The 19,232-nt window shown below is 32.4% G+C and overlaps 2 protein-coding genes across 3 annotated transcripts; one reads left to right on the forward strand and one right to left on the reverse strand.

Moving 5' to 3' along the window:
- Positions 1 to 11,403: 11,403 nt before the first annotated feature.
- Positions 11,404 to 18,350, reverse strand: LOC112509420 (mitochondrial acidic protein mam33). The gene is made up of 4 exons (XM_025114368.1): positions 18,298 to 18,350; positions 16,347 to 16,687; positions 15,746 to 16,086; positions 11,404 to 11,755 (listed from the first exon to the last, which is right to left on the reverse strand). The coding sequence occupies exons 2-4, from the start codon at positions 16,533 to 16,535 to the stop codon at positions 11,590 to 11,592; spliced, it is 696 nt and encodes a 231-aa protein (XP_024970136.1). The 5' UTR covers positions 16,536 to 16,687; positions 18,298 to 18,350; the 3' UTR covers positions 11,404 to 11,589.
- On the forward strand, positions 16,703 to 18,951 carry LOC112509419. Of its 2 annotated transcripts, none has more exons than XM_025114366.1 (4): positions 16,703 to 16,955; positions 17,404 to 17,690; positions 18,181 to 18,407; positions 18,474 to 18,951. In XM_025114366.1, the coding sequence occupies exons 2-4, from the start codon at positions 17,477 to 17,479 to the stop codon at positions 18,768 to 18,770; spliced, it is 738 nt and encodes a 245-aa protein (XP_024970134.1). In that variant the 5' UTR covers positions 16,703 to 16,955; positions 17,404 to 17,476; the 3' UTR covers positions 18,771 to 18,951. The 2 variants fall into 2 exon arrangements, with proteins under 2 accessions (XP_024970134.1, XP_024970133.1); XM_025114365.1 differs by having other exon boundaries at positions 17,444 to 17,690.
- Positions 18,952 to 19,232: the final 281 nt, after the last annotated feature.

The following is a 19,232-nucleotide window of genomic DNA, read 5'->3' on the forward strand; positions in this document are numbered from 1 at the left end:
TATATACACCAAATAGAACAAATAAACTCACACACCCTTCTCACATTTGATGAGGTTTGAACCCTTGACCTCCTAGGAGGCCAAAGACTCATATTTAAAAATCATTTAACATAATTTTTTTATCTATGAAACAAAATAAGTATGGTTTTACTTTTTATGTAACTTATATAAACATTATTATAATTGTTATATTTGTATTTTGATAACTATATATATTAAATAATAATTATAAAAATAATTGATATGATTAATAATANATATATATATATATATATATTACAATGGAAAAGGTGCATTTTCTCTTGTGTATGAAGTTGAAAAATCTCACTTTCTATTCATCTAAGACGAGTTGTTACAAATCCTTTACCAGTCACCACACTTAAAATCAGTCTATATAATCACAAAATTCTCTTTCCATTAACCTGAGACAACATAAACTAATGATGCTTTCGGCTACTGGACTTTCACCATTTAATTGTTAGCAGCATGTCATAAAATAGTGACATTTGTCCTACTACAAAAATTGCAATGCTTCTATGTTTTCGTCATTTATGGTTTTTATTTTGATGAACCTATTTTTAAAAAAGCTTAATTTTGGTAACTCTATTATGTCGTTACTGTAATTATGATAACATACTATGTATTTAATGTAATCATAGAACCGCTCTATAACTTGAGAACAAAATGCAACACAAAATTGAAAAAACAATATTCAGTATTTATTGTTTGAGATGTCTCGTCATAAACAATAAAATAAAGTTTTTAAAAATAAATTCTTAAATAATAAACTAAAATATGTTACTTTTCGATACAATTACTTTATTTTTTTTAAACCGATAAAATAATAATTACAAAATATTTAATGAGAATAATACAAAGGTGCCAAATGGAGATTGATATGTAATTTAAGGAAAAATAAGAGTAGGAGACAAAAGAAAATAAAAACAATAAAATCAATTTGGTTTTGATGTTTACAACTCGATCAAAATTGAAGAGGATAAATGCACTTTTTCAATAGTCTTAATGAGTGACTTTTTGTTTATATTTCAAATATTAATAATTTTATATTCATAAATAGGGGTATTTATTTTTTTAATTAATTATGGCTTTAGGTTGTGATTTTCGATCTCCAACGATTAAATTTAGGAGATGAACAATTGAGCCTGAACACAAGGACTTTAGACCTTTTTAAGAATATGTTTTTAGATATCGACACTTATGGGTAAAGGATTATAGTAACGGTGTATTTGTATGTACTAGTAATTGCGGCTAATAAGGGGAGGGGTAGGGGTGAGCATAGGCGGGTACCCGCCCTTCTTGACAGGAACCGGAACCGGAACCGGCGGTTCTTGAGATATTGGAACCGGAACCGGTTAGAGCGGTTTTTTGAATTTTTGGAACCGGAACTGCCGGGAACCGGTTCCGGTTCCGGGTACCAGCTTCCTAAAATATTAAAATTTTGTTATTTAGAAATAAAAATAAAATATTGCCAAAACACTAAATTAAATAAACAAGAATACAAATTATACGGAATAATGGTTACAAATATTGTTTTAACGATTACAAACCATAATAGACTAATTAAAATRTTCAAAGTTTAACGATTATATACTATAATTGTAAATGTTCAAAACTTAACGATTACATACTACGAACTGTAGTTTAGTAGAGCTAGAAAGTAGATGAAAAATGAAGATGACCGCGTCATTTGAAGATGTAACTTAATATAAATTTGGTATTGAAAAAAATCAATTATTTTTTTATTGAAAAACAACCGCCGGTTCCCGGTACCCGGCGAGTAACGGTTCCGAAAAACTGAGAACCGGAACCGTTCTCAATCGGTTCCGTATTTTAGGAACCGGAACCGGAACCACTCATATCGGTTCCGGTTCCGGAACCGGCGGTTCCAAGGCGGTTCCGGTTCCGCAAACGGGTACCCGATTCCGCTGCTCACCCCTAGGGAGGGGTAGACGGTGAGACTAGGTAGGTTACTAATCTTTATCTTTATATCTTTATTATGTTTATATAAAAGGAAAACATTGGGTATTGAGGTTGCATCATGAAAATTGAGTATTCTTAAATGGTGAATTGTGGTTGAATTTTTGTTGTCCCATATTGGTGAAAAGTTGAAAGATTTGAACAAAGTGAAAGGTGGATTGGATGTCTTTGTGTCAAATATGAGGTTTGCCTCATAAAGTTATTTTATTTGGATGACCCTCTTTGAAATCTATAATCATGGTTGGAATCAAAACCAACCAAATGGTAAAAGTTATACAAAAATATAAGAGTGAAACCAAGGATGATGATTTTACAACATGAGGTTTGAGTGTTCCTCAAATATGAAATAAAATTGACTTTCATCATCTCACATTCATAAAAAGATGATGGTTTGGAAGAAGATGATTGATATATAAAAGTGTGATGGAGCTTTAAAATATGTAGTCATTGTTGAAATAAAAACCAACCAATTGGTAAATTTTTTGTGCAAAACGAATGCAAATGATACATTTTTTTTTTCTTAACAAGAGTTGTGATTATTACAGTACCTATAATAACAAATGTAGTTTAAATATCTATTATATCACTTATATATACACATAATGAAAGTCTTGACTTAATGACGTGCTTTCATCTGATGTTAGTGTCCTCCAAATCGTAATTTACAGTGTTGGACGGGGCATTATAAATATAAATGTGATCCCGAGTTTTCAGACAGATCACACTTCCTCTCGGGTTGAGGCTTTTACATTTTTTCTTAAATTGAGTTTCGATCACCACATAATATGCAGTGTTGATGGATACATGAAGGCTCTTGGCTCTCTAGTTTAGGATCGTCCCTTGTGTGTTACTTATGAATTTATATGTGGTGTTCTTAAATCGTTAGAATTCTTTTTCTTTCACCCCTGTCTTTACTGTTGAGTTTATATTTGACTGTTTTTCTCTTAATTCCTACGTTGTTTTAGCCTTTGCGTACACACTCAATTTTCTTCACAAAATTTATCATTGTCTTAAACTCTTTATTTAGTTTCAAAGCCTTCAAAACTCTAATATGATTAATCAATTAAAATATTTCATAATATGATTAAAACAAATCTCTAAAAATATAATGCGTTAATTAATACCAAAAAGATGATAAAAAATAAATAAATATAACACGTTGATTAAAAGAATTTCAAATTGATTATTAAATATTTTGGATTTGTTAAACAAAATTTAGAAAAAAAACTATTATATATAACATGAATAAACATAAGAGTGTCAATCTCACATTTTCTAATTAATTCATAATTTTTCAAAATATATAATTAATAATTTAATTAAATAATTAAAATCATTTAACGTGTTTTTATTGTCTATAAAACAAAATAAATAATTTTATGTAACTTACATAAATATTTTTTAAAAATTTATTTTTACTTTGTGATAATTAAGATGTCGTTTACCAAACGCTTATTGGGGTAAGCGCTTACCAAGTAACATTACCTTACCGGATGAATATGGTAAGGACCAATAATCTTACCTGGTAAGAGTGAGACAAGAACCAAAAGTCGTACCTAATAAGTGAAGACGACAACTTTTACCACAATAAGCGCTTACCGGGTAAATTGTTGCATACGATGTCGTTTTGTTAAACTAAAATCTTACTCAGTAAGTAAATAATAGTGTTAAATTTTACCGGCAAGTACTTGCCGGGTAAATGTTTGGTAAACGGCCCCTAAATATATTGAATAATAGTTATAGAAATTATCAATATGATTAATATTATATTATATAATTAATATATATAATATTAATGTATCTTGCATGATGTATAATTAAAATTAATTAATAATTTTCAGCTAATTTAAAATTATTATTAGTTGATATTTATTAATTTTAGTAATATATAGTTTTTATTTTTATTTATTAATATTTATTTAAAATTTTATAATAAAAAATAAAAATTAGGTTTTTAATTGGAAAAAATAATAAAAGACTCCTCATAAGCTACTCCAACTTGCGTCTCGATAAATTATCTTATGTCTATCTAAACGTATACCCAAAAAATAAGCTAGCTTATGTTTACCAAACAATGTCTAAATATATTGAATCCACTCAATACAAACTTGTAGATGAACTTCATGTGATCGCATCCACAAATTTCTTTAAAATAGTACTGAAACTCGTGTGTAAAACCCTGTAATATTATTCTCTCGACGATATTTTATACTGATAATAGTATTTTTACTCTGATATATTGATTTCTAATCAATATACTGTTTGATACTAATTTCAATATACATTATTCTATAAAATATAACACTTATACATATATACTTCTAGATACACTGTTAACCTCTATTGTGGTTCGACATTTCATTTCCATATAAGTTGGATCTCGTAAAAACATTTTTCTTAAACATTAATTGGTTACAGACAATATCTCCTAAAACAGATCTTTGTTTGGTAATCATAGATTGTCGGACCAGTTTACAATGACTAATCCCTGGATGACCACGAATGACCCTGATTAGTCATCGCATATGAACCTACATGGTCACAAGGGTTTTGACAACGTCTAAATTCGAACTCAGGGTAGACAAGATTTTCCACTATACCTCTCTAAACTTAACCAGTATCTCACAACCAAAGTGATTCTAAAATATCGATTTTGCCTTTTTTTTAAATTCGTTTGTTCTCTGGTTCTAATAGTAGTCAAATGTCAATGTTATTACTCTATTTTTATCTATATTGTATCCTCGAGTTTTTGGATACAAGTGTCACATGATCCACAAGTCCAATGCACGGACGCACGTCCAAAGGTAATTAATCACAAATCATTACTTAATTGCATTTTTAAGTTTTCAGAACGAGAACCGTTCGTACCATTTGAAAATAAGAAAACAAACAAATAACTAGAAAACAATTTTACAACAATTCCAAAATTCGTTTAAAATAACTCTAAAAGACCATAAATAACGAATGTTGGTTGTCCGTTTTGTCCATTAGCGTATTTTTATTTCATTATACAATTTAAAACATAAGGATGTTACTTTTAAATTATTTAAACAAATGAAAAATAATATAAAAAGTAGTAAATGGAGGGAGACCTGGTCTAACAATAATAAAAGACAAGGACTAATCCAAGAAATAACGAGTGTTTTATATGACCTGGTCAACCCAACAAACTTTTTCTTGACTGTTTATGATAATATAACTATACTGTATTATAAAGCATTTGACAAGAACTCTTAAAAACTATTTTTTATGCATGAAGTAATGTATATTGATGTATATTACTTAAAATTCAAGATTATAAGTAAATTATGCATAAGTACAACTTATTAAAGTTTCATGTTTGAATTCATGTAACTAACTGTGGATAAATATAATCAAATAAAGGATAAACATCTCATTTTAAAATATAAAAATTCTAAAATATAATTAGGATAATTTTATAAAGATAATAATTAAGTATTCTGTTAGAATTCAATGATTATCCTAATTATGTTTTAGATTTTTTATAGTTAAACTGAGATGTTTATCCTGTATTTGATCATGTTTATCTGCAGTTAGTTACACGAATTCAGATATGGAGCTTTAATAAGTTGTACTTGCACACAATCTACTTGCAATCTTGAGTTTTAAGTAATATGCATTAATTAACAGTACTTTACGCATAAAAAGTGGTTTTCAAGAGTTTTTTTCAAATGCTTTATAATATAGTATAGATATATTAATGAACATAGATTACAATAAATTTTGTTTAAACACATTTATGTTTTTTTGATTATTTTTGTTATAGAAAATCTGTTGGCATTTCCGTAGTTAAGCGGAATTTCAATGATATAGCAGTAAGGAAGGCAAGACTTGTATATATCAGTACGGAAACTTTTGTTAGATGTTGACTTTAAAAACATTGAAGGTGTACATATCTTCACTTGCATTAATTTACATATAAATACCTCGATTTTAATGTTCTATTTTATTATTTGTCTCTGTCGATGTTATAATACAATTTATGTGTTTTTAAGAAAGAATTAATGATTTTATTTTTTAATAAAATATAAATTTGAAGATATCATAAAAATTTAAAGAAAAATATATCAATGTTAATATCAAATCAACTATTTAAAAGTTCTATTTTTATGTAATTTCTTTAATTAATTTTTTTTATTATAATTTANACAATAAAAATGATTAATCAACCTCTCATAATTACAAAAAATGAACAAAATGAAAAATTATGATTGGTTGAATGCGGTTTGCACGGTTTGTACAAATTGAGTGGTTTGCATTTGATCACTCCCCTATATATATATATATATATATATATATATATATATATATATAATTTAAACTAATATTTTACCCTATAGTGGCTAATGATGTCATTGAAACCGTGACAAATTTCTTCCAGATGACTTTAAACTTGAAAACTGTGAAGGAGTACCATCCACACAAAAGATAACAAAAATAAATATATATTTTATATACTCATAAACAATCAATTTATTTGATTTTATGGTCTCTCCATCTTTACAAAATTATTAGATTTAATTTCACATATATGTGAAAAATAAAATGATATATATGTTCTTGAGGAAAAAATTTAGAAATACCAAAGTTATTTAATTTAAAAAGTAATAATAATAATAATAAATTGATGAAAATTATTTTATCATTCATATTAATTTTTTTATTTTGTCAAAAGTAAGTAATATGTATATTGTTACTTTTTCGACCAACAACCCTTTAATTGTTAAGATAACAAGTCAAGAAAAACGAGCTACATGTATTGAATATATATACATATATATATATATGTGTGTGTGTGTGTGTGTGTGTTTGTTTGTTTGTAATAGCATGTTCCTTTTATCCAAAAAGATATTATAACGTGTTTTATTTTATGTTTATGTTGTTTCAAAATTTAGATAATATAATATCTAATAATTACCACATTAATATTTTTTCAAAAAATTATAATTATCACATTAATATTTTTTTTGTTCAAAAAATTATATTATCGACTTTAAGTGAGTACCAAGGTTTTTCTTAAACGTAACATTTGATTTGATATACAAAAAACATTAAACTATTAGATTAAATATTTAAAATATTTATCTAATAATAAAAATATGGTTAATATATTCTTTTACATTCGTTAGTACGAGCTAGTTTTAAACGAGTCTGAAATCAATTCTATATTTGTAACCATGACATCATGATGACAAGTAAAACATATTTTATTTTCTTTTATTTTTTCTATCGAGATCAACCAATTTTAATTTGTTTACATTTGAATAAAATAATTTATCACAGATTAAAATCTTCATCAAACTGCTATTTTTTTAACCTCTTTAAAGTTCAAGTTTTCTAATAAAAACGATGCTAAAAAACCCATTCTTTATTCGATGAAAAAATTAGTTTAAAGAAAAATTAAAAAAAAAAAAAGAATGGTAGCAAAGCACATAGTACCGGGTGAAGATGATGTTTGGTAACTTAATCCAAGATTTCTTGGAATTGAAGCTTAAATAGAGTTTTGTCATTATTATTTCTTTGGCCAAATTCTTAATGTATAAACCAACCAAACTAATGAAAAAGGCTTGTGTTTTTATTTTCATGTCTTAAAAATATAGTTAATTCAAATATATGATTTAATCAAAATATTTTATTATTAACCAAATATTTATAATAAATTTCAAAATTTGATAAGATAGACGATCAGGTTGCCCTTCAAGTAATAAAATCCAGCTTTAGTTTAGTGTCTAATCGATCAAGTTTACAAAAAGTATGAGAACAGTCAATTTACATCACATGTGATTAACAACATGTCCAAAAGGGTCATGTTGCGTTAACCCATGTAAGTCATATGTGATATACTATAAAACCATACATTTCTTGTAAGTTAACCGCAATATCATTTGATCCTCCACACACACACATATGTGTGTGTGTGTATGTGTGTATTTATATTTATTTAAATAATCGTTGTATTTTTTTGACGGAATTGAGAAATGAGTAGTAATTATAAAATTGGATACTACATATATTTTGTCATTTTCAATGGTATAGAAATGAAAATTTTCGATTGAGCCACTTAAGTTATAAATACGTTTCCATAGTAGGATTGAAATGGTATGAAGTTGAATGGCTTCTATTTCTACGTTTTATTATTTCACTACTCCGAATTATGGATCCATACATATAAATTTAGGACCCTTGACCGATAAAAACCTTCAATGTACATAATCTATCATTCTAAATCTTTTCAGTCAATAATTTTTTTATTAACTTGGATATCCAATCCGCTATGCGAGCCGACTAATCCCAGAACGACCATCTGCTTCGCAGATAGCACGGAGTCACCGTATTTGAACCTCCATGGCCGCAAGGGGATTTTATTCCTCCTTGAATTTGAACCTGAGACCTCCTGGTACTTTTGACCTTTGGAGTCAAGCTCAAACCAATCAAACACCACCCTTGTGGTTTTCAGTCAATAATATTAACATAGGTATCAACATTTCTTTCAGCGTAGACTATTGATAAAAAGGGTCAAATCGTTGCCAGTCGTTGAATTTTTTTTTCCCGAAAGTAATCAGTTAGTTGACTTTCAAGTCTATAACTTTTCTGTTTGTGAAGGTTAATCTTACATGTTAAGTTTGTTAACAATATGAGGACTAAAATGTACACTTATTTTTTTGTGAGGGTTGATATTGTAACTTGCTAAAAAAACAAGGGGCTCTGTTTGAAACAATACAAAGTATTATTTAGGATGGTCAACTCTCTGCATGCACTTGGAAAGTCAACACGAGAAAGCTAGTTGGGGCCCACATTGGGTCATGATTGGGCATGGACATAACATGATGCATAGGTGCATATGGGCATCATGCCTTGTGTCTCACATTTCTCCCTCTTGTGGCTCATATCTCACTCCATTCTTTCTTTAATTCCTAATGCTTACATTTTAGACCAAAGTGTTCATCCCTAAAACAAGAACCGGAATATTCTATTAAAATGGAATCAACTTTTATTTAATTTTTATTTTAGGGAATTAATTTTCAAAATCATTATTTAAAGGTCTTTATCAAACTTTTTGTTTATTTAAGGGTCTGGTTAATCTGTTAAACATGAAACATATAATTTAAGAGTCTCTATCAAACTTTTGGTTTGATTTACCAAATTTGATTTAAACTTTAATATTGATATGAATTAGTTAGATATAAAAATCTTGAATGTGATATTTAATATTTATTTTTTATTACATCAATTAATTTTTTTTCTATTAACTTGATTTTTTTTATTGTAGTAATTTGGATTTTTTTTGAAAAATTCTTCAATTTCATATATGAATTTAACAAAACGAGATTTGAAATGAAAAATAGATTTTATTGCATTAATTTTTGAAAAAAAAAATGAATTTTAGTTATTCTTCCATAATTATTTTGCAAGTTGGTTCCCCAAAATAGGAATCAGGTACAAGTTGGTTCCTCAAAATGACGATTTTGAAAATTGGTTCCCCGAAATAGGAATAAAGTTAAAGTTGGTTCCATTTTGGTGCAATTTTCCCAAACAACACACATATGACAATATACACAAAATTGATAAAATCCATTTACAGATGCATATGCAAATCCATATGAATAATTTTTAAGGTTGATTCACATTTTCAAATAATTTTTTTCAATGATTTACATATGAACATTTATTTAACAATATAATTAGTGTTAAAATCTCTAAATAGAAAATTTGTCGGATTTTTTTATTAAATTTTTTCAAACTTTTTGTTTTGTTAAAAATGACAGTTCTAGTGCTAAAAATATTGTATAAAAAGGAAAAAATTGCAGAATCTATGTTGTATTGTCCAAAAAGGTATGTGTTTTAACAATTTATTGAATACAAATAATTCATAAATGATGTAGAAAAAATATTATTAGTTGATGAAATGACTGAACACCGAATGTTTGTTTTTCGAATATAAATATGAATCCCCGGATGTTTTTCGAATACAAATATGGATCTTCACCGACATGTGTGTCATGACACTAATCCATTTAAAATGTACTCATGATGAATTAGGTATCTAACATTGGCACTACTTCTCATTTAAAACAAGCATAAGATTAAAAAAGTTATAATTTAAGCAAATAAATAATTTTTATAAAATGACCATTTTGCCCCTTGATTCAAATACCAAGCACTGTTACTTCCTTCAGTTCCTCCCTCATATAAGGGTAAAGCTGGAAATATAGAAAAAGGTTTTTTGATGATTAAATATAATATTTTTTTTTCTAATATGTCCAAAAACTAGTAATAAAGTAATAAAGAAGGAAAAGGATTTTGAAGTTGAGATGGTTATGGCCCATTTAAATTTGTTACCATCAACTCATCAAGTGCACAATGACCAATCCACTTAAATTGACCAAAGTAACCATGAATGGTCCTACTATGGAGGAAAAAAAGGGATCCAAAAATCTCCTTTGTAGCCCACATGATATGGAGGAGTTGACACACTTCATCATACTCACCACACTTTGAATTCATGGCAACCAGGGCAAAACCTTTTCTTTCTATAAAGATGACCACCATCAATGGCCCATTGTTCCCCACTCTCTTAATTCCCATCCAGGTCAATCAATACAGTTGACTTTTATATATAATATATTTATACATGTAAGTGGATCTTCAAACAAGAACAATACCATTTTTTGAAAACGTAAAAACACCTAAAAAAGGCAACCATCACATGTGATACTGAACCGGGACTGTGCCCATCAAGTGTGTATCACCAGTTTTCACATGGGATAGTTGTCTGTTTCAGACGTTCTTGTAAAATGGTACCATTCTCGTTTGAACCTTTCTCATGTACAAAGTGGCCACCAACATGTTGAATTCATGTCAAAGACCTTCCAGCCTAGTGGTAAAGGCTTGAGCATGACATAGTCATGAACCCGAGTTCGAGCCCTGGGAGAGGAGTGTTGGCGACATTTAAGTGAGGCCATGTTTAGCCTCCAAATTTGCCGGGGATTAGTCGGGCTTTGGCCCGGACACCCTTACAAAAAAAAAAAAAACATGTTGAATTCATAATTTAAAACTAATTCATACATTAAACTTGTTTAAATGGTTAAACAAGAACCACCACAGCATAAACTAGCTAGCTATCCCTTACGAAATGTTGATTAGAGTTTGGGTTAACTCAAAACTCGATTAATATTCATAGAACTAGTCTGGTTATTATGGTAACCTATTTATTATGTTCATTATGTCCCTCAAAAGGTATTGGTTGTCTGGTAAATAATCAACTATTGATCATGTTACCTAACTTAGAAATGAACATCTATCTATACAAGATGATTGACATGATGATGCTGCACCATCTTCACATCTAGCAAATTAAAGCTTTATCCTTTACTAAATGATGAAAATCAAACTAAATTTGGATTCACATGTACTTAAGTTGGAACACAAAATGCATAAAATAATTCGGTAAAAGAATTGGAATGCATAAATATGAGGCTAAATACTAATAAAGATACGTTATTAAGGTAGAGAAACGACAGTAATTTATCCATAAGGGAAATAAATCCATCTAAGAAATCCATATGAAACTTACTTGCTTGTCTTAACACATGTCCCTACTGATTTAAACCAATGCATAAGACTCCGGTGATCCTTCACGTAAAGCCATGCTTGCAGGAACGGGAATAGACCATCATTTATACCTCTCTCTTCGATGTAACCATGAAATGCATCCCTCATTCTATCATCAAGAGCTCTGTAAACCACAAAGACACATTTGTTAAATACGCTGATGGGGGATGGACATACTATGTGTAATGCTTCACTCATTTACTATAAATAATAAATAAAAAGGCCATTCCATTTCGACAAAAGACCCACACCCAAGCTCCAAAGTTTTTGGTTCGCTATCCCGATCATGATTTTCCTACCCCCAGAGGGAAAGGCCCTTCCCTTTTGGGCCGGTTGTGGGCGAGGAGGGATTCGAACCCTGGACACTGTGGGTGCTCTAATCCTCTGAGCTACAGGCCCCACTCCGTCTCCACTGGATCTGCTCCCAGGAGTACCCTCACAAAAAGAAACCTTTGCTCTCCCCAGCCATTTCGGGTTAAGAAGATGTCAGTTATTCATTTGGATACTCACCAATATGTATGGATTACATAGGTTATCACCCTGCCCCTGGTATCCTTGGAGGACCGAGAACACAGGTACCCAAAATGGGGGAAATGCAAACATAAAACAACATGATAGGCATGAAGAGGATCTTTGTACAATGATGAGCATAAGGTGCAAGTATATAAGAGAAACTATAGCCTTTACAAGACGACATTCTCCCACATGGAATTGCCTTGTAATAGTTCTTTCATGTAAAGGGGTCTTGGTGTCATAGATTGTACCAAACTCAGTTGCCTACAATTTCTTTGATTCCGTTGTCCTCTCTTTCGGCCACTTTAATCAAAAGCACCATGTCCAACGAAGTCAAATTTTCACAAAGCAGGCATAGAACAAGGATATAGAATACATAGGTTAAGCCTTGAATCCAAGGAAATGTTAAACTCTATAGAATAAAAGGGCATTAGAGGACTCTAACTCAAGATGATGGTGCAAGCTTTCCCTTCTGAATTCAATCTCATTCCCAAAAAGAAAACCAAACAAGCATAAGAGTGTCTTTAGAGCAAGCCTATAAATTAAACGTCTACAAAATTTAAGTCCTCCAAACATATAACAGCTTTAATTGCATAGTGCTTAAGGTTCTTGTGATCATCAGATCACACAAGAACTCATGTTGTTAAGATTCGCCAATGCAGCTTTCATTCCTGAAACATGATTCCTACAGAAACTCAAGTGAAATGCATTTGTTCCACTTTTCTTCTGATTTTATACTCCCTTGGCAATTGATTTTCTGCCATAAGATCTGCTCACCACTCTTTGAACTCCATACAATCTTTAACAAGCCAAATCAAGTTTTTCCTCATAACTTAAACTCAGGAACTAAAAAGTGAACATATATCAACATGCATATACCAAGTTCCAGGTGTGCCGAGGTTTAAATCACGTCCTTCGCCACTTAAGCCAACTGAAAACATAAACTAAATAAGAACGATGCTTAGAAGTAGGTGTACCTATGTATAAGAACAGCCCTCCCCACCCCCTCAAAAGAACAAAAACAAAAAACACTGGTTACTATGATGCATTTTCCAGCCAACTCTTATGCCATTAAAAAGTCTATACAACCTCTAACAAGGCTCAAACCCTATCCCCCTATAGTAAAGGTCTGATAGGCTATCGTGTTTTCTCATCCTGGAAAAGACCAATGAACAGTTGCACATGAATTGGCTGCACTTCTGATCGGGCCAATGTGGCCATAGAACAGCGCCCAGAAAAGACGCCATACATTGCATTGCTACTCCCTTGATAATAAACCATAGATCTGGCCAACTTTCACCACAACACTTGACCATGTGCTCAGCACCAACCATAAGTCTAACTGCCCAAATCTTATCAACCCAAAAAGAGCACCAATATTCTACAGTCAATTTCTACTTTCATCTTTCCTTTTAGTCAACTTTGTATTGCTTCCAAACTCCTGCAACACTCTTACTCAAGGCCTTTGTCACACTTCTGATTAACCCTACTTTCTGGAATTACATCGACTAGTCAGCAACCTGATAATTCATAGTTGGCTTCTTATACCCTTAAGTTATCCAACCAGATACCTCTATATGTGGTCTCATGCAAAAATGGGACCTTGTACTTCTCTAGCCACATTCCCCAATATCCTTCCCAGAAAGAAGTAATTTACCAATTTGGGCATCACAAAAATTCACTTCCTTCCAATGCAAAAGTAATTTGTTACCCCCATCATTCACCTACACGCAGCACAAAAGGACTAAATGCGTGGGACTTACTACTTAGGTCCGCGAACAGATGTTAACCAACTCAAATTTGGATTTGAATTCGTATTTAATTATCAAACTGAATTTGAATTCTTGAATCGATTCTTTTTAATGAATAGATCCGATCGCAACTTCGAATATGAAATTCAAAGGGTCAAATGAATGTTAAACCACAACTTTTAAATTTGAAATTTGTAAAGCATAAATAACATCAGAATTTGGTCAAGTCAAAAAATTATATATATGAATATGTAAAAATATCTTAATCTGATTTCAAATCTGGTTCTGGAAAATAAAACTTTCAGTTTTTTAATCTAAAACAAATTAGTGAACTTACAAATGATAACAACTTAAATAAAAGAATAAATAAAATTCATGAAATGTTCCAAGTTTGATGACTAAATCCTAAAATTCATATTCAATGTTAGGTAACACTGTAACCTGTGAGAGCAAAGGGTTTTTCGGTTTATAAATAAATTTGATTCATTAAAACATATTGACTATCATCACCTTACTCTTTCAGTAACTAGTGTTACTTGAGACTTGTTTGTGTGTGTGGAAGATGTTATTTATAAGCATCCACACTTCAAAACATAATTCATAGAATATTTAATTGGATCAAATATACATCACGTTCAAGTTCGTATACAGATAATGTCGAGGCAGACAAATTGAAATAAAATTTTATCAAACTTGGATGTTTTACTATTGTCAGTCGATTTTTCAGTTACCATTTATAGGTGTAGTGCTTCTGTGATAGAAGGCAAAGTGAAGGTTCTATTCATATTGGTAGGTGCAAAAGAACTATGTCGACCATAATCTTAGATTGTTGAGAAGGTGCACAAATCCATGCATAACTAGTTAACAACGAAGCATATGGCATCCTATAGCCTAGACACTCATGTGATGGGCAACTGTCCCTTACTCAGAAACCATAAACCCCCCTTCAAAAGTAGCATTCCTGCTAGATGAAATTATAAAGGTGGCCAAGTAAGATAAACAAAGAGCAAGGTATCCAAGGAGCATAAAGTGGAGTTAGGATCAGCATGCTTGATAAACATCACAGCAAATTGGTACCCCCGTGAAAACCAAACTGGCGCATAGATCATATAACAGTGCAAGTTAAAAGATAAAATTTACAGTCAAATCTAGAGAAAACCACCTATGAGTTCAGAATATAACAGCCACTATGGTGCTAACTTATGGGGAAATTCATATAGAATAACTTAAATCAATGAGTCAGCAATTTACCAAATTATTTGCTCTTTCTGTGAATCTAATAGGAAAACTGCCAAGTAGAGCAATGTGTCCAAGAAGCTATCAAATAATAAAGACAGGAAGACTCAAAACAACAGTCAACACAAGAAAATAATGAAACTTCTCCAATTAAAAAACCTCTCTCTCAATGTGAGGGCTAAAGAGTAGAAATCTTGGGACCGCAATCCAGAAAAACTTCTACTATATTCACCAATTAATCAGGATTGAATGGCTAGATGAACCAAATATTTTGCTCTACTATGTATATTTCATAATTTCAAAGCAAGCACAAAAACTAAGAAACACATTTGCTATGATGAGAAAAATGAAAGCTGGCAATACGATATTTAGTTTGCCTTTGAGTGTATGATGAGGAATGTGCAGTATAGAGACGAGTTTGTTGGTTATCTAGTCAATTGCTCGGCAGTTAATAGGATTATGAAGTCATCTCTAGCAAATCTCCAAACACTATGTTTGAATAAATCATCACATATAAAGTACAAAATAGTATTAGCAACAGAAAGTCAAAACATGAGTACTCACTTAACTATGGCTGTTTTACCATCAGAAATTTTGAGCATGAGATGACTTACTCAAAACTAGGACCATTGTATTTGGATGGAACCTCAAGGAGCCCTGAGGTTTCGAGCTTATGTCTTAGGGAAACAGAATGAATTCCCAAAGCATCTGGGTACAACCCGCAGAGAAAATGCAAAACGAAGTCTTGTCCGGGCTTCGATATATCAGCATGAAGAAACAACTGATTGATCTCATCATCACCATCAATTTCAGCAGGATCTACTCCGGGGAGAATGTTAACCATCCGCATCACCGAGATACTGATCTCCTCATCTCCATACATTCGCTTCAAAACCGGACCGCCACTATCGAGTGCCCCTTTTACCACTGTAAATTGTGGAGGAGGACTCACCTTCTGTTAACAAATAAGATATCAAAAATCATCCCAAACACAAATACATAAACCCCATTAAAACCCTACACACCAAGTCCAGATTTTGATCCCTAGTTAACATCAGGACAAGTACTCATCATATCTTTTTTGAATCTAGAGAGTGCCTATCAGTTGCTCGACATAAGACCACAATAAGTCAATGAGTGATTTATCGACTTTATTCAGTTTTTAAAGCTAAACCCTCGTAAAACCCTACAGAAAGAGTTGAGATGGGAAAGTACCGGCGGAGGAGCCATTTTGGAGACTTCGACGTAGTGTTCTTTAAGAGAACGGAGAATCATGGAGTTAACCACAACAGAAGAAGAAGGGCTGCTGCTGGACGCGTAGTGGCGGCGGAAAGATGTGCCGGTAATTCCGTGCAAAGGCGACCGAAGAGCACTGGTGGCGCGCGCCATAGCCGTTCTCCACATGGTTTCCTTCCTGTCGTTGATGTAGGCGCCACCAAGGATTCTGAGGTTAAAGCCTCCAACGATTCGACTGTATTTTCTGTTCGTTACTTCTTCCGATGGAAGGCGCTTATTTTCGTCTCCAAGGCATTTCTTTTCAAGTCAAGGGGGCATTTCTGTACACAGGAAAAATAATAACAAAATTGTTCCAACATGAGTAAGTTGAAGTCAAGGGACTAAAACTGTGTTTAAACATAAGTTGAAGGACGCTTTTTGTACTTCATATCAGTCGCCACAAAGAAAGAACCCGTGCTACGAACAGTATTTCAATCTTCGTCATCGTTCTTCCCCCATTCATTTCAGAACTTCACTGTCTATCGCTCCTTAGGTTTATTACATCTACGTAAATCCACCTACTTTCTTTACCGTCAACCTTCGCTTCAGGTTTGTCTTCGCTAATGTTTCTTTCTTTTGTAGTGGATCCTTCTTCACTGGCTGATTAGCCTTTGAGGGTTTGAATTTCATACTTCAACCCTAGATGTTTGTCGTTTTTTTCTCGATTTCATTCTGTCTGTCACATGTGAACAGTTTGCTCCTTATGTGTATCTGCTTATTTATGTGAAATCCAACGGCAATTGCATCTTTATTGATGTATCTAAGTAGGGTTTTTGTAAATCGATCGTGACACAAACAGTGGAATCCACAATTTTCAGGAGGAATAGCTGTGGTTCTAACATCCATTGGTGAGGATTACAATGTGATACTGAATTGTTTGAAAGAACAAGCAACACCCCTTGTGATTCTTGCATCATTGTATTTGTGTCTTGTTTCAGCTGGGAACATTATTATGCAGTGGGATGTTTGTTGAAAGTATGACTATAACTTTGTTCAGATGGTGTTCACAGATATTGAATGGCCTTAACTGTTGTTAGGTTATATCGCTGTTTTGTGATTACAAGGAGAAGATGAACAGGCCTGCACCATATGCTGATGCAGGTGTCAATAGATATGCTGCTTCTCAGCTGCTGCACATGTCTGCACAGAGAATGCAACCGAATGCTCAAATAAGCGAGTTTCCTGGGCAAACTCAATGTCCATCTCAAGCAGATGGCCGACAGCAATGGGATACAACACCACAGATTGAATTGAATCCAATGTCCCCTCCTTCATATTCACAAGGCAAGTATCTTTAGTACCATAGTTTTTTTTCTAACACTTGTTGTCTTTCTGTGTACCCTAATTGTTCCTCTCATGATTCATGGGAATCTTTTGATGGGATAATCCAGTAAAACCTGAAAAGATTGTTCAAAAAGGATTCAACGTATTATGATCCTTTCTTTTGTTGGTGGGTCGTGGAGGTGGGGGGTGGACTAGTATTTGTTACTTCTAAAAGAGTATAAAATCATGATAATATATGAAATCCATTTGGTAGGTCGAACAATATGCAAGGGTTAATGAAATGTTAACAAGAAAACCATGAAGATAGCAATTCAAGTTTGCTAAGTTTAATGCATCACAATAAGAGTAATGTTTTCTAATTTGCCCATTTTTAATTACATTGTTTTCCCTATGAAACAGAACTACACCAATTCCGCTCGGACCATTGGCATAAGATACTTAAAACTGTATAATTACATGTTTTCTTTTTGTAATTGTTGGTGTGAATCAGGACTTCCTCAAGAGCGTATGGCAAATCAAAAGATTAATTATGAGAACGAAGCAGATAACGACCCGAGACTGCAATCATATGAGCAAGACATGGAAATTGGGTATGAGGAGGACAAACCTTCCGAAATTAGTTTCCAAGGACTTGAGCAGAAATTCCAAGACGAGATCATGAAATTGATAAAAGAGTTGAGTGATGTGGAAGATGAAGAAAGCGCTAGACACAAAGAGGTTAGTCGATTTATGTCATTTATAACTAGTTTGTGGGAACTGATGTTAATATAATTGTGATTTTAGAGAATGGTAGAGATCAATAGACGATACCAAGAGAAGCTGTCTTCACTTAGAGTCCAACATGCAGCACAAGTAGGGGAGCTCCTCCGCAAGGAATCACAGGCCCGGTTACATCAGTATCAACAAGAAGTAGGTGCAGAAATCACCACCCACCTGACTCATCCCCATGATTATGGTTGGCCCAGGCCCTATATGCCACACACAGATCATCATGGAGCCAAGAGAAGTCAAGGGCCTGAGCCGGTAAGGGTTCCATACCCTCATGGCCGAGTTTATAACAATTCTGGTTCCCGTTACTAATGTCAACTATCTGGTTAACCTTTACGACTTGCGGTTCTTCCACCGTATTTATTGTTGGCTTGGGTCTCATCCTTATCGGGCTGGTGCAAGCAGTGGTTTTCAGTTGCCAGTGTTTGGATTCTTGTTTAAACTTAGACCCATGATTTCCTTGCATTGAATCGAGTCAAGCAAAAACCATTTTTGCTAGAAAAAGCATATGCTGGATCACTAATCGTACAACTATAGGTACATTGACAATGAAAAATATGTAGATTAAAATAATACACCTGTGTTTGCACAATAACATGGCACAAACTTGGAAATCAGTACACCCTCAGTGTTGCTAAAGAGGTGCTTTTAAAAGATGTAGCGGTTGAACCATAGCACGTCCCAGCAACATTCACTACTGCGTCTTTGAGACTACGCATACTATCCTCAATCTAAAAGCAATCGACAACGTCTAAAAGTATGTACAACTTTCAA

Source organism: Cynara cardunculus (genome assembly GCF_001531365.2).
Source record: "Cynara cardunculus var. scolymus isolate 2C chromosome LG 3, CcrdV1, whole genome shotgun sequence".
Classification (NCBI taxonomy): domain Eukaryota; kingdom Viridiplantae; phylum Streptophyta; class Magnoliopsida; order Asterales; family Asteraceae; genus Cynara; species Cynara cardunculus.

Coding starts and splice junctions, on each gene's coding strand:
- LOC112509420 (XM_025114368.1), bottom strand. CDS start 16,535: ATGTGGAGAACGGCTATGGCGCGCGCCACCAGTGCTCTTCGGTCGCCT. Junction 16,087..16,346: donor CCAAAATGGCTCCTCCGCCG/GTACTTTCCCAT, acceptor ATTTGTTAACAG/AAGGTGAGTCCTCCTCCACA. Junction 11,756..15,745: donor TACAATGGTCCTAGTTTTGA/GTAAGTCATCTC, acceptor TGTGGTTTACAG/AGCTCTTGATGATAGAATGA.
- LOC112509419 (XM_025114366.1), top strand. CDS start 17,477: ATGAACAGGCCTGCACCATATGCTGATGCAGGTGTCAATAGATATGCT. Junction 17,691..18,180: donor CCCTCCTTCATATTCACAAG/GCAAGTATCTTT, acceptor GGTGTGAATCAG/GACTTCCTCAAGAGCGTATG. Junction 18,408..18,473: donor AAAGCGCTAGACACAAAGAG/GTTAGTCGATTT, acceptor TTGTGATTTTAG/AGAATGGTAGAGATCAATAG.